Genomic DNA, 15,244 nt, shown 5'->3' on the forward strand with positions numbered 1-15,244 from the left:
ATGCTGTCTTCTTCCTAGCTATGTGATTAAGTCCCTCGGTCTCCCCACTCTGAAACAGGAGGCCTAATCTAGAGGAAGGGTTTCAGCTGCCCACATAGTTGTTACCTGTTCCCTTCTCTTCCTGGCTGTTTTCAATCTTGCCTCTCTTCTTGCCTGCTGAACCTCAAGGTGAGGAATTCAGGTAATATGCAACCTGCGGCCTTATTTACATTGAGGGGAAAACTACAGAACTTCTCTCTGCACAGCTATGCTCGAGCCAAGAGCCACAGTGGTGTCCATATCCTACCTCCAGTAGCGCCCTCCTCCTGGGCAGTTGCCCCTTCACAGGTGCCTTGGGCCTCCCCAGCACTGCCCTCTTCTTGGGGTGGGCTCTCAGCAGCAGCTGCAGCTCCCTCCAGGCTCCCCCTCCGCTGCCAGACCTCCCCTAGCTCCTCCTGGTCAGGTACAGTGGCCGATTCTGCCCCTGGCCCTTCATCCTCCCTACTGGGCACCTGTACAACAGGTAAAGAACCAGCAGTGCACACGGATTCCTGCGACCCTTCGGCAGGGCCGCTGCTGGTGGGCTCTGCTGCACAGGCTCCATCTTCCTCCTCCTGAGAAGAAAAGGCTGGGGTTTCGGGAAACCGTGCGCTCTCAAGAGAGGAGCACCGCGTGTCCACAGAGGACAGCTGCGTGGTCACACTCTCATTGCAGGAGCTGTCAGCGCATTCCAGGTCACTCTCTCCCTCAGGCCTGGTGCTGGCTTCGCTCACACTCTCTGTCCTGGCAGGATCACTGGGTTCTGTTTCAGAGGACACTTGGGAAGGCTCAGAGCCCTGATCAAGAGACTCAGTCTCACTGACGGCTCTTCGGCTTCCTCCTGATGCATCAGAAGTCCCCATGTCTGCCCCACTTGTGGGCTGATCTACCTCTTGAGAGCCACACAGTTCAGCACTGCCCTGGTCAGCACTGGGTTGAGACTCTGGGCCGCCTTCACCTTCCTCTGGGGCTGGGCCTGCAGGTAAGGAGCTCTCTGCAAGCTCTGGAGGATTTTCTGGCTTATCCTCAAAGGAAGCAGCTTCGTGTGTGGAGGCTTCCTCATTCTCAACAGGGTTGTCCTCCAGCTTTGTCTGAGATGTCAGGCTTCCATCATCAGCTCTGGATGCCCTGCTAAACATGATCAGGCCTCCCTCCTCCTCCAAGGAAGATGGGTAACCCAGGTCTTGCTGGAACTCGTGATCTTCTTCATCTGAGTCAATATGAAGCATGGCATTGAGTCTTGTGTCGGTGGGAAAACTACTCCTCAGTTTCGGAGAGGCACCCACGGACCTCTCAGAGCAGGTCGCTGTCCCCGGCCTGGAGTGGCCATTGTGTTCGATAGCATCTAAGTAATCATTGAGTGAATCCTGACGTCCTCTGGGAGGTGAGGTCCTTGAAGAAGTAGAGGTTAATTCCTCTGTGTCTATTTCCAGAGTGGAGCTAGTCCTGAATGAATGCTTGGGGGTTCCATCGGCAGCACTGTCCTCAGAAACTGGCCCATTAGAGCACACCTGGCTGTCGTGATGGCTCCCTGGCATGTCCTCATCATCGGAAGGGCTACCTAAGTCTCCATTCACAGAATTGACTCCAAGTATTGTGCCAACAGCTTCTGGAGAGGCATCTGAATGAGAAAACAGCATTTCTAAAAATTAACCAGAAATAATAAATGAACGTTTTATGACCTATTTGCTTTGCCACCAATAAGTTCAAAGAAATCAGTCATTCCACTGAGGGCTTTCTACTGACTTGCTAAGATTCACCACTCACTACTAAATGAGGAGACTGCTAGTCAGTTTGGCACAGGAGTTATATATGTTAGCATGGCTGAAAACTCTACAGCCCAGTTTCAAAATGCAGGCATCAATCTAAGAGACATTTTTGGGCAAACAGCCTTTCCTACTTGCTTAGAAAATTTCAGCAGGTAATTATTTGACAGCTATTTTACTTTCAAAACAGAACATGAATTCAATTCTGTTCAGAAGCAAACTGACAACTGAGTTAGGTTTAACAAGTTTTTCCTATAGCAATGTATTCATACAGATATATTTATATCTCACCTTCATGAACAGAAGATGTAACCTCCACTTTAAACTGGAGGTACCCACTCACGTGGTCAGCTGGGAGCCTTCTGCCAAGGTTGTAGCTGAGCATTTGATCACTGCAAGAAGAGAAATGCTTCTTTCATCCTGACTACGCTGGAGTCAGCCTTCGCCTTCTTTCCACAGGCCACCCACCAAATCCCTCCTATCTCTCTTAAAACTTTCAGACTCACAAGAACATTAAAGGCTCAAAGCACATTATAGTCCAATGTAATATTATTCATTCATACAAGTGGAACACTTACAAACCCAGAGATGAAAGGAAATGTTGCCATAAGAAAAATTATTATTAAGAGCACAAGACATCATATGCTATGTGGTATTTTTAGGACACTGATTCATTCTCTCACTTTTAAGGGTGACCAGGAAAAGGACATTTTGAAGGTCACGAAGGAGTTGTGAAAGGCCTCAAGTTTTAGGGGTTTTTTGACTCGGGTGTAAAAGGGGAGATGGCTTGGTTCCTCAGCATTTAGGACAACAGGAAGCTGGTTCTAAAAGGACACTCACAGCTAAGGATTATTACCCAACATGGCACGTAGGGCACTGTGCGATACCCTGAAGAACAGGAGCTGGGAGTTAGGGGAGACAAGCACAAGAACACAAGAATGAAAGGGCCCTTCATAGCCAAGACAGCAGCCTTAGCTGTGTGATGGGGAGAGGACCGCTAAGCTCTCCTTCCTCACCTGTAGAGTAAGGAGGCTGGAGCTGCTGGCCCTCCCTGCTGGGAAGCCTGGCCTATCACTGATTCTCAGGATGCCTTGTAAGCAGTGCTGATGGGATGGTTGGCAAAGCCCGATGTGCCACTGTGGTGGGGTCATATCCCAGATCTGGAAGCAGGTTCAGTTTTTGCCTTGCCTGGGCCCTGGGCTTAGACTGTCTGCCTCCTGAAGAATGGAGTTGTCCATCTGTTTCAAGTCTGTCTCTTTATCAAAGTCAAATGCAGTCATTTCATTTTCTTGCACACAAGCAACAATCTTATTCTGAATTAAATGACTTATTCTTTTTCTCTCTCTCTTTTTTTTTTTTTTTTTTTTAGACAGAGTCTCGCTGTGTTGCCCAGATAGCCCAGGCTGGAGTATAGTGGTGCAATGTTGGCTCACTGCAACCTCCACCTCCCGGGTTCAAGCAATTCTCCCAGCTTCAGCCTCCCAAGTAGCTGGGATTACAGGCACCCGCCACCACACTCAGCTAATTTTTTTGTATTTTTAGTAGAGACGGTGTTTCACCATGTTGGCCAGGCTGGTCTCGAACTCCTGACCGCGGGTGATCTGCCCACCTCGGCCGCCCAAAGTGCTGGGATTACAGGTATGAGCTGCCGTGCCCGGCCAACTTATTCTTAATTAAGGAAAATCATCAAAAGAATAGTGCCAAATCATTCCACCTCTGCCCTCTAATGGCTATTTCAGAAGGAAGACACAATGTTTCTTCTATCTACTCTTTGCTCCACTGTACAGTTTAGAGCCTCTAGTCAGCTATGCATTATTAATTTGCATAACTTGTTTTTGGTCTTCTCTATCTCCTCAGTACGACTTACTACTTTACTCACAACTTACAAAAAGCTCACAAAAAGAAAATAGACATTAATTACACATTAACTAAATTTTAAGAGAATGTCAATGAATAAATTTTAGTTGCTTGAATGAATGTATATGTCTAGGAGCTTTATTATAACACTTCCTCAAGTCTAGGTCTCGTTTTAAATAGCTCCAAGACAAGATTGTTTCCGTTTTTCAAGAGTAACAAGTTCTCTGGATGGAATTATTTAGGACAAGGTAGGCATCAACCTGATCCAAGAATTCTGCCCTAGGGAGAAGGTTTTATAAAAAACTCCAATATACTGAGAGACAATCAAACACTATGAGATTTGACACTGAAATATTAATGATGGGTACATCTTGGAAAAGATAAAGATGCAAAAAACATATATAATTAAAATAAACCACTTTTTTGTCAAGTACATTTTAATAAGTGTAAGGACACTTTTATTTTTAAAAGAACTGTGTTACTACTTCTTTTCAGTATGAAAAGTCCTAGGACTACCAAGTTTCATGTCATTTTTTCCTATATGAACTAATCTCAACAAGATCCCCAAAGGTAAGGGCTGATTACCCGATGGCTTGTCGCTCCAGCAGCCTCTGGACTGGAATGGTTAGTTTCCCCAGAAAACGCTTGATGATGGGACGGCTCTTGGCAAATTTGTCTTTAATTTCAATTTCTAAGACATCAGTAAGAAGCGCAAAAAAGGAATATTTCTGAAAACACAAACAGATAACATGCTGGTTTAAAAGAAAGACAAATATGATACTATATCATTTTATTTGTATAGGAAATGGTATCTCTTAAATTCTAACAACATACAGAGTTCCACATAGCTAGAAATAGCTGCAGCTATTGTCAATCCTTTATTCACTCAGAATCATTAGCATTCACCATGATTAAAAAGCAGCAGTCAAGGATCTGTATGACAAAAGAAGCCCTCTCAGTCAATCATGCAGCCCTTCCTAGTTTCACAGTTTTAGGAGATGTTATCAAATATTAAGTTATGCACAATGCAATTTTAGTACTCCCTACATTTATTGTATCTCAATTCTTTGATATTTAATATCTTGTTATAGAATGGTTTAGAATTAACTAGTATATTTGATTGACAATTTGAATTCCTAATCTCATGAAATTCTGAAGTTGCAAAACATAGTTTAAAATACTCCTCCACTTGGTGGTTAAAATAGGAACATCTGCAGAATACTGTGGTTTCCCTGATAAATGTTAAAACAATGTTTAAATGGAATTTTTCCTTAAGTTTAAAAGGCATACAGGGTCATTTCTTCTGGGACAGAACAATAAAAGTATGAGGTTAAGATAGCTTTTGTTGTTTTCATTTTAAGAATGCCACTGGGGAAATTTGGATTGGACATTAATAAGGATATAAAATAAATATGAAGAGCTTTACTCACTTACAGAGACTTTTACATATATTATCTTCACTTTATCTTTACAACGACATAACTTTCTTTTTAAAGATGAGAATCTCAGGATAAGTAAATGATGGTGCCAGGAATCTAACCTAAATTATTTCACTGCTTCCCTGACAGTATCCATGCAACTATAGTGATGTGCATAGTGTTAGCCAACTTTTCACTTAGGTGCCTCTAGGTTTATCTAGTCATAACAATTAAGGTTTTCCAAAGGGCCAAGCAATTTGGCAGTCTGCTTAATGGAAAAAAGTACTTGCTTAGAATAAAAAAGCCGAGTTTAAGCCCCACTCTGTCGCTGAATAGCTAGTCCCATAAACACTCTAAGCTTCAATTTCTTAATCACCAAAATGAAGACATAATAATCTCATCCTTCGTGCCTCCCTTTCAGGCTTGCACTGGTGACATGGTCAAAAACTTTGCGAATTTAAAATGTTAGGAAAATAGTTACTGCTTGTTTCATTATCATATCTATTATGTGCCTTCTAGAATCATATTGAGATATATTTTTATTTCTTCTAGGCTTTGAAATGCATTAGACTAAGTGGCATGCCCTTAAGAGTTTTTTTTTTTTTTTTTTACCATGATGAGATCATTAGTAGTTTCTTAAACCAAGTGTAAGAATACAAGCAATATTCGATATCTAAAACCATAGGACCTGCCCAGGAGAAATGCCTTGCTGTGTTGGCAAGTCTCAGATAACCATATCTTTTCTGCAATCGGTTTTAGATCCCCGGATATACCTCTCTCCAATTAAATATTTCTACAACATTGTTAGAACATATTGTTGTCATTAAATATTTAGGGTATGATCTAATTAACTGTGTAACTCCTATGCCAGCCCAGAAAGATTTTCACACTAGTTATGTAAAACATGCCTCAGATCTCCAAGAAATGGAGGGAGAGCTCAAGCTTTGCTCACTAGATAAGAAGTGTCTATTTGTTCATTCTTTGACTTTCTGTAGTTCACATGAGAAAACCCTTTGCTTGATTTCACTGATATGGTGCACTAAGATGACTGGTAGCATACTGTAGCTGTGAGGAAGTCTAAAATACCATCAACACAATCTGGCTTCACTCAGGATGATGACTCCTTGAATGGCTCATCTAATTAACAAAACTCTAGAAATTCATAAAACATTTGCCAAAGCCCGTAGAGAGAGAAATTCCTTTAATTTGTACTAAATGTATGCTACAACAAAATATCAAAATTTTAAATAAAAACAAGATCAGTATTGCTGATTTTTCCCTTGCCTCAGGCCCCACTATGACTCTACAAGGCAATGTTACTGATCCTGTCCTTATTTTAAATGTTCATATTTTATTCATCATGAATTTTTTGCATTAACTGTGAGTTTAAAAAACTGCATTAAGATCTTTATTTTAACAATTGAGTTTTTTAGAGGCACCTTAAATTGTTCCCCTGAAGTGACAGCTTCATTTGTCTTACCCTAGACCTGGCTCTAGAGAGATGGGAATAGCTCATTCTCATTGTACCCCTTTCCCGACAGAACCCCTAGATACTTCATAAACAACCTGAGGATGCAAAAGTCCCGAGGAAAGAGAGAGACTGGGCTGACTTCCTCACCGTCAAGTAGGAGACCCCCAAGGATCATCTTACCTCTCGATGCCAAATTGGATTGGTGGTGTTACTGATGATAGTAGACCGTCTCTCCTGCCCATGGTGGGCACAGGTGGGGAAACTGCTCTTCTTTCCTGGCTGAATTGACATCTTAAGATAAGGGTCAGGATTGAAGAACATCCCTTTTTTTAGCCCAACTGCCCTAAGATCTTTAAAGAAAGAGGGAGAAGGAGGGAGGGACAAAGAGAAAGCAGGAAGGAGGGAGGAAAGAAAGAAGGAAGGGAGGGAACAAGGGACAGAAGAAGGAAGGATCCATATGTCCTGATTAGAACAAGCAGCTCAAAGACAATTTGTTCTTAAATAAACACACAGGAAGCTCTAAACAGAAACGACTCTGTAACACAATAGCAGTTATTCACACTATGATTGCTTAGATAAGTGAAGACAAATGGGTTATGGTAGTAATTTCAGCAGAGGGGTCACCTAACAGGCCGCAAAAGTGAAGCCAAACCTTTAGCACCACCTCACATCCCTAAACTGACTTTTCCTGGGAACTCTTTTGATTCCAACATGTGCATCTTCACCACCTTTTTCCTAGGGCTTATGTAATTCGGCAACCAGAATTTCAGACAATATCTTGAGAGAAATACTTAGTAAGCAGTTCACTGAAAAACATGTTCCTTCATGAGAGAAAAATGAATCTTCTACATATACATAGAACTAAGTTTAATTGGAGATGAAACATCAGAGCATATATCCATTTGTACCACATTTAAAATGTCATATATATTCCATAAATGTGATGAATGTTAGGGGAAATGTTTTCTGAAATGTGTTACCTGCTATTTTAAATAGCCAGTAAAGTAACTTAAATATTTGAAGAATGTCCTATAACTCACCTTAGATTCACAAATTGCTGTTTCACACTATATGCTGCTAAAAGTCCTAGCCAAAGTCCATTTAGTGAGGAGACTGTATGTTTTTCCATGGTCAGGCTAAGAGACACACAAACATGTCAGGAAATAAAGCTGGCTCCACTGAGTCTTCAACATTTCTGAGAATATCAGTTTGAATAAGATAGGCCTGGGAGCTAAGTCATCTTAGAAAATGCTGGAAGATTAATCTAGGGAGGTTCTGAACACTGTGGTTCAGAGAGAAATTCTGCATATGGCCCCTGAACCTCCAAAGACCTTTGGATTACCCAGATCAGCTGGCAACCAGACCCTGGATAGTGACCCTAAATTATAGGAGATCACCAGGGTCATCCCACACAAGCCCATTCCTGAAATACAAGGTCTTTCTTAGAAAAATAGGATTGGCCTGAAATTGCCCATAGAACCGTATTCTCGAAGGAGTGCTCCCAGGAGGTACCTCACCAGTGGCCCACAAGAACTCATGGCCCAAGTACATGTGCTGAAAACACTCCAGAAATGTCTAATGACACATACCTGGCAGTAGAGGGGGAAAGTTTGATATATCTGCAAATATTTAAAAATTAAACTAAGAACAATTTTTTTTTTTTTTTTTTTTTTTGAGACGGAGTCTCGCTGTGTCACCAGGCTGGAGTGCGGTGGTGTGATCTTGGCTCACTGCAACTTCTGCCTCCTGGGTTCAGGCGATTCTCATACTTCAGCCTCCTGAGTAGCTGGGATTACAGGCACGCACCACCACACCCAGTGAATTTTTGTATTTTTAGTAGAGATGGGGTTTCACCATGTTGGCCAGGATGGTCTTGATCTCCTGACCTCATGACCTGCCCGCCTCGGCCTCCCAAAGTGCTGGGATTACAGGCGTGAGCCACTGCGCATTGAGAACACTGCATGAAATATATAGCAAGATCTTTGATCTGAAAACCAGTAGGAGAAGGAAAAGATGGGTAAAGAACTAGATAGGCACTTCAGAGAGGCTGCCATAATCTCATTAGCCTTGCAGTCCCCATTCCTGACACTTCATAAACTATGTACTCATTATTAAATGCAGAATTTCCATCTTACTGTCAGTTTAATGATGCTACTTTCACTTGGTTTTCTTCAGCAGGGAACAGCTTTGAGAAGAAAAGGCAATTGCCACATTCATTTTCTTGCCTTTCTTGATTATGTTGCCCTTGAACCCAGACAGAGGAATGATATTCTTTATATGTTAAATCTATGCCCAAAAAAGGGATTTCTCTGTAGTAAATAAAGAGTAACACAGACAGAAATGAATGCCACAAGGCCTGACAGAGCTAAATCACTCACAAAAAGTATTCCTTTGAACAAAAAGCATTCCACCAGACAATTAAGTCACTGTGATAAATAATATCACTGTTAGATAAGCCTGATACAAAATTTTTCCACAATGGGACACTGCACAAATAAATCTTCCTTAATAAATACAATAAACTACCAATGATTTTTAATCTCATTATTCAGTTCCCTTTATCCATCTCATTTCTGATCCTTTCCTTTTTGTCTTTTACATATGTTATTTCTCACAAATATCCACACCATACAACAGGCCAAAGAAGGACTCAAAGTCACAAAGGTTTGACATGTTAAATATCCTAAGTAAAGCCTTATTTGCAGCACATTTAAAATATTAATGAAAATACATTTTTAATTTTAGCCATAAAATTCAAGTATTTGTGCCCCTACCTATCCACAGATAATCAAGAGTGGAACATTTGTAGGCAGCCATTCTACAGTGCTTAAATGCTCTCAGATAAATATTATCATCCACTGTTAGTATGCTACAACCAGATTAATTTTTTAGAATTAACATTATAGAATTGGTTTCAGCTCCTAGTCATTTCTGTACACTGTCTGCAAATGTCTGGCTATATGGTAAGAAATAAAACAGATGTTAGGTAGCTAGCCTTCATGTGAATAGAGGTGCGATGTTGGAAGAAATGTGTAAGGAAGAAGCATTTGGCTGTGCCTCAACGCTTACTTCCTACTTTTCAGGAAAATGCCCTAGGATTTTTAACTTGCAGATGGTCATTCTCACATAGTCAGTTAATAACATCCCATCTGGAGTCAAAACCAGTAAGAGTGTGTCATGCTTAGAATGATACGGATCACCTAAAAGCATAGGGTAATAATTTTAAACTAAGAAACCCATGGTTTATATCAAAACATCATGCTGTACACCATAAAAAAAAAACAATTTTTACCTGTCAATTAAAAAAAAAAAACAAGAAACCCATGGTGTGGTCATACTCTAAATTTTCTGAGCTATCAGGGTCGACAAATTGTTTCCTGCCTGCCACCAGGGATTTCAGTAGCTTCAGACCCTCAGTACTGTGAAGGTTTAAAGCACAGGTGTCCAGCCAAAATGTTTTTAGGAAACAGGCAGATAAGAGGGGTAGGGAGATAGTACCACAGGCAGTGGTTATTTTTAGTGCCCTTCTGCAAACCTAGATATTTTTTAAACCCTGATGATTCCTAACAAAACATATTTATTGGCCAAATTTGAACCATAAGTCACTAGTTTACAGCTGCTGAGATTCACCAGAGAAGCAAAGCAGAAAAGCAAGCTCATATGGGGAAAGGAGAAACATGCAAAACCAAACACAGATACTCAGAAGGCCATGGGCCAGCAATGAACTGATGTGTACACTTTAGTCATACGTGGTAATTATGCATTGTGGAAGCGTCTGTTTCTGTTTCAGGATCAGGCCTTTTAACGCTTACTCTCACAACATGGTTTTGTTTGTTTGTTTGTTTTTTGCAATCAAGAAAAGTGGATCTAATTTAAATTTTGGAAGTACTACAACTACAGAAAAATGAAAACAAAACATATTCCAGTGAACGAGATCCATTAGACTTTATTTTCTATGTATTGTAGCACAGTTATCTGTTTTAAGTCTATTTCAAATATGGATCTTCTTATTCTTGACTTTATGACTACCAATTTATTTTCTAAAATCAGTGTCCTTCAAACTTTTTCGACAGTGTCCTATGTATGAAATACATTTTACATTGCAACCTAGTACACACAAATATAGGGATGTATATTATTGTATATGAAAATTTTCAGTTTGTATAAATTGATGCTTTACCCAAAAAAATTCCCTTTAGTGGTAAATTCTGACATTATTCTTTTTTTTTAATTACTGATTTTAACTAACTCAAACTTACAAACTGGAAATGAGTCCTGTCTCATAACTTGAAAAGCAGTGCTTTACTTGTATGGTAAACATACAAGCAATTTGAACATTTTACTAGTCAGAAAACAAGCCAAAAATAATTGGCTTATCCACTTTCCAATTTGTATATGTATTCCTCCACAGATAAAGAAGTATATTGGCTTTTGTTTTCCAGTCTTCAAATTTTTCCTTTCTCTAGCTGAAGTAAGAATAAATTATTTTCAATAATCAAAGCTCCTCAGTGAGGTTAGCATGTTACGTTACGGTTTTTCTTAAAGTAACTATACATGGTTATATAGACTGTCTATCGCCAGAAAACTTGGTAGAAGAAATAATTTCTGAATTTATATTAATAATTTATCATGGTAAGAGATACACTTGAATTTTCAGAAGCATGACCCCCCAAAACTAGTTCACATATCATCATATTATATACAAAAGTCTGTAGAAAGAAGTGACTATTCATACCTTCGAAACTACACTTTCAAACTGGATGTCACGTTTAAAGACATTCTTACCTGACAATGTAAAGCTAACGAGTTTTCGAGAATGCAGGTTTCCTGAAGCACCTCCCTCCATGCCTTCTGCCCCCATCTGAAAAGAAAAAACATGTGTCTGAAGTTTCAGAGGCGTATGATGCCACTGGATCTCACTAGGAAACCATGTATGTTCCCAAATGCAATGATTTTTGCATCAAACAGGTATTGTATAATGTGTCCTTTCATTTCCCAATCTTGGAACAGAGACACAAATGCTGATTCTTGGAGGAAAGACTAAAATTTAATCTTTACCACAAATAAAAAATATATAAGCTTCAAAACTCCCAATAACTATGAATCAAACTATGTCTTTTTTTCCCTTTGATAAGAATATAGTTGATTTGTAGTAAATATATTACTATTACTATATCAAACATTCTCTTTAGTTAAAAACCAAATATCAAATTCCTTCAGATTTGTTAGGAAAACCTAGAATAAATGAAACAATTGATTTATATCAGACCTACCCATATATACAGAATTATCCTCTCTCGTCAAGTATTTCTGAAAATCCACATGAAGTCCTATCTCCCTTGTAGGCTTGTGTTCTATTGTGCTGTAGGTACATGGCACATGCTACTATAATTAGCAATAATAAGAATTTGCAGTGCTATTATACTGATAACCTTTTCCTGAAAGCTTTTGAGTAAATTATACCTCACAAGAAGCCAGTAATTTATAAACCACCTAGCAAATTTAGACCTTTCTCTCAAATTATGTACAATTAATGCACAATTTGTGGTACATTAGGAAGAAAAACCTTCATATTACTCTGCAAAAGAAGTCAACAATACCATAAGAGACAGAATTGAAGGCAGAATATACCCAAATGTGGGAAATAGAACCACATTTTAATTCTGAAGTTTAGATTAAATTCTTCTGACAAAGATTCTTTCCTTGAGCAAACTTTACTCAGGCTCTTTGGAGGCCTCTGCTCAACTAGGCAGGCCTTGGGCTTTTATCTCCATCCTTATAGAGTTTAGTTTTAGCAAAATCCCTGGTAAGTCAGTTTAGAGTCAATCCCCACCCTCAATATGTGATCACCCTTGATATCAGATCAAACTCCTCATCTTCCACCATCCTCCATGTGATATCTGATCACTCTGGTCCCCCCATCAGCAATAATTCTGTTAGGTCAGTTTAACGAGAATCCCCCTAAGCTCTTGGTAAATTTCCATCTGCCAATCCCTCCACTCCAACCCTGCTTCTTGGCTACTAACCCCCACTTTCCCTTGTTATATCTGGAATTGAGCCAATTCTATATTGAGTTCTCTTTTCCCCTAATGCAATAGTTTCTGATTTGAATTTGCTTTTACTACTTAACTACTGTCCAGGTGTGATTTTTTTCTGAAACCCTTTCTCCCCTTTATCTTTGCTGCACTCCCCACACTCCTATAAAAATCACACATCCCCAGGAGATAAAAGCCATCACTAATCCAAGCAAAGTTGAGAAATTCCATTCAAATTTTGAAGTATAAATTTCTACTGCTTCCACTCTAACTCCTGTACCTTAGTCAAACTATTTTGCGTGCCACTTAACTGCATCCTGATTGCTTCACATGTCCTCTGCAACACACCAGGGTCCATCCAGGTATCTGTATTTCCTTCCATCTATAGATCCAATTCCTCAGTCATAGAGTTGGCTCTCAACAAACACGTGTGGTTTATTATATTGTATTGCACTCCTCTGACTCAGCATTTCCAGATTAACTAGGGTAGAGGCAGCAGTACACTGCCCAGAGAACTAACTGCTGTGGCCATCTCATCCTGCTTTCACCACACACTATGCTGGACTATGACTGAGACATACCCTCGGTAACCTGCCACTCCTTCTGTGCCTGGGCACAGGAAGATATCCTAGAAACCATGGCCTCTCTGCAAATGGGCCATACGCCCCAGTAAGATGTGCCACCCCTCAAAACACATCTCTGTCGGCTATGGATACTTGTGCTAAATGAGTTTAATGAGGCTGAAACAATTCATAACCTGTCTTCATTTAAAACCTATTTGAAAATTATAAGAAATTATGAGAAATGAAAGAAAATGTCCTCTAATTCTCATTTTTCAAATGTAATTCACCCTGTGGCAAAAGGCTTCCTGAAACAATTCTCAAAGATTTCACAAAAAAAGTGTCCTGAACAACAGCTCTGGCAAAATGCTCATCTGAAATCATATCCAAATAATTCAACTTTTATCATTCATTATAATAAAGCTAGGAAAAACCAGGCATTACCACTAGATACAGGGACATTAGGGATAATAAACACATCTGCACTCAATGTTTAGAGACTAGCTTTAAAATAAACTCACTCCATAGATTCATTCCAGGAAAACCCAGAAATAAGAACATCAACCAAGTGTTGAAACAATACATGGTAGTGAGTAATGGCACCCTTAATTTGTCCCTGAAGCTGAAAGATTTCCTGTTCCAAGTATCTGAGACACATATCACTGTGTATGCTGATGAATGACAATGACAACAAAATACAAATGACAGAGAGTTTCCTTTTTTTAATCTTGAATTCATTGCAATAGGATATGTGAGAAAAGAGACCACAGGATTAGCATGACAGCTCATTTCCTTCCCTGTGGAGTTTCTCAATTACTTCTTCCAGGTCTATTCTTTGTATCTGGCCATGGTATAATTGTACTAAGTAGGATCTGTAAGTATCAAGGATGTTAATCAGTCACATAACTAAACACATGTCATATACCAGGTGACCATCATGCTATTATAGAAACATAGTCCTGACCCCCAAAATGAGGTGCCCATGAGGCACAGCCTTTCAATTTTGGACATAGACCAAACTGTCTCAAGCTTGGTCAGAAATCGATTAACCACCCATTGCATTATTCAGTCTCTGAACCAAAATACACTATACTGATTGCCAGTGCTGTATCTGTGAAGCTTTTAAGATGCTCTGAAACCTGTTTGAAGCAAATTAATTATCTCCAAACTATCCACAGGCTTTGACAGAGCAATCTCAATGCAAAAATCAGTGGAATAAGATCAGCGTTCAACAAACCATAAACTCCCACTGCCTTCAATGATATCCAAATACTGAAATTGCTCAAGTCTAAAAAAATCTAAATCCAGAAAATGCTTAATCATGTTTGGAAGCTGTTGTCTAATTTCAGACACAATGATTTTTTAAAAGATTTTATTAAAAACAGCCCCCACTCTTCTAGTTTTGTCACTTTTATTTTTTAGAATATTAACTAAAGTCTGTTCCAATGCTTACTATGTGACATGGCAGGCTTTGTAATCAACAATCGCTATTCTCTTTGTGACCTTCAAAGTCTTATATAGTAAACGTAGGCTTCTCTTTTATGTTCTATACTATGTTTACTACAATGGAAACTCAAATATAATTCTAATGTGAGCAGAGTACTTAGATGCTGAGGATTTTGCACACACTATTCCCTCTGCCTGCAATGCTCTTCCCTCCCTCTTCACCTATAAAACTTCTATTCATTCTTTAGCTTGTCTCTCGGACACAACTTCAGGTAAGCCTTCCAGGAATTTCCTGATCAGGACAAATTCTACTACATAGAACATGCTCTCTTGCCCCATTTTGTTCCCTCTCCTACAATTATCACTCAAATAAATATAATATTTGATTGATGTCTCTCTCCTGCACCAGACCTACGAGATCAATGACAGCGTTTTTCTTCATCATTTCATCTGTAGTGGTGGCACAATGCTTAGTACTTAGCAAACATTTAATGAATATTTGTTTAAATGAATAGATGAGAGGGAAAGACTGCTTGATACAGAGGTACAAGCACTATCAGAGACAGCATAGGGTGAGTCCGAACAATTGCAAAAGTGCCATTTGCAAAGACTGCTTTCTGAATTTCAACCTGACTACTTGCCTATTTCCAAAAATGCAAGCATCTATAAATGT

General features: G+C 39.5%; 1 protein-coding gene across 8 annotated transcripts in view; it reads right to left on the reverse strand.

The window, feature by feature from the left end:
• HECW2 (HECT, C2 and WW domain containing E3 ubiquitin protein ligase 2) overlaps nt 1-15,244 on the reverse strand; it is a 399,402-nt gene that overhangs the window by 120,640 nt on the left and 263,518 nt on the right. For 7 of the 8 annotated variants that reach the window (XM_063712948.1, XM_063712946.1, XM_063712951.1 and 4 more), the window contains 5 exons: nt 11,316-11,391; nt 6,711-6,880; nt 4,227-4,369; nt 2,076-2,176; nt 287-1,639 (listed from right to left, as the gene is read on the reverse strand). In XM_063712948.1, coding sequence (XP_063569018.1) covers nt 287-1,639; nt 2,076-2,176; nt 4,227-4,369; nt 6,711-6,880; nt 11,316-11,391 — 1,843 coding nt within the window. Of the gene's footprint in view, nt 1-286; nt 1,640-2,075; nt 2,177-4,226; nt 4,370-6,710; nt 6,881-11,315; nt 11,392-15,244 lie in introns of those variants that run through there. The other variant, XM_063712952.1, reaches the window with a different exon arrangement.

The sequence above is a fragment of the Pongo abelii genome, chromosome 11 (assembly GCF_028885655.2).
Source record: "Pongo abelii isolate AG06213 chromosome 11, NHGRI_mPonAbe1-v2.0_pri, whole genome shotgun sequence".
Taxonomy (NCBI): domain Eukaryota; kingdom Metazoa; phylum Chordata; class Mammalia; order Primates; family Hominidae; genus Pongo; species Pongo abelii.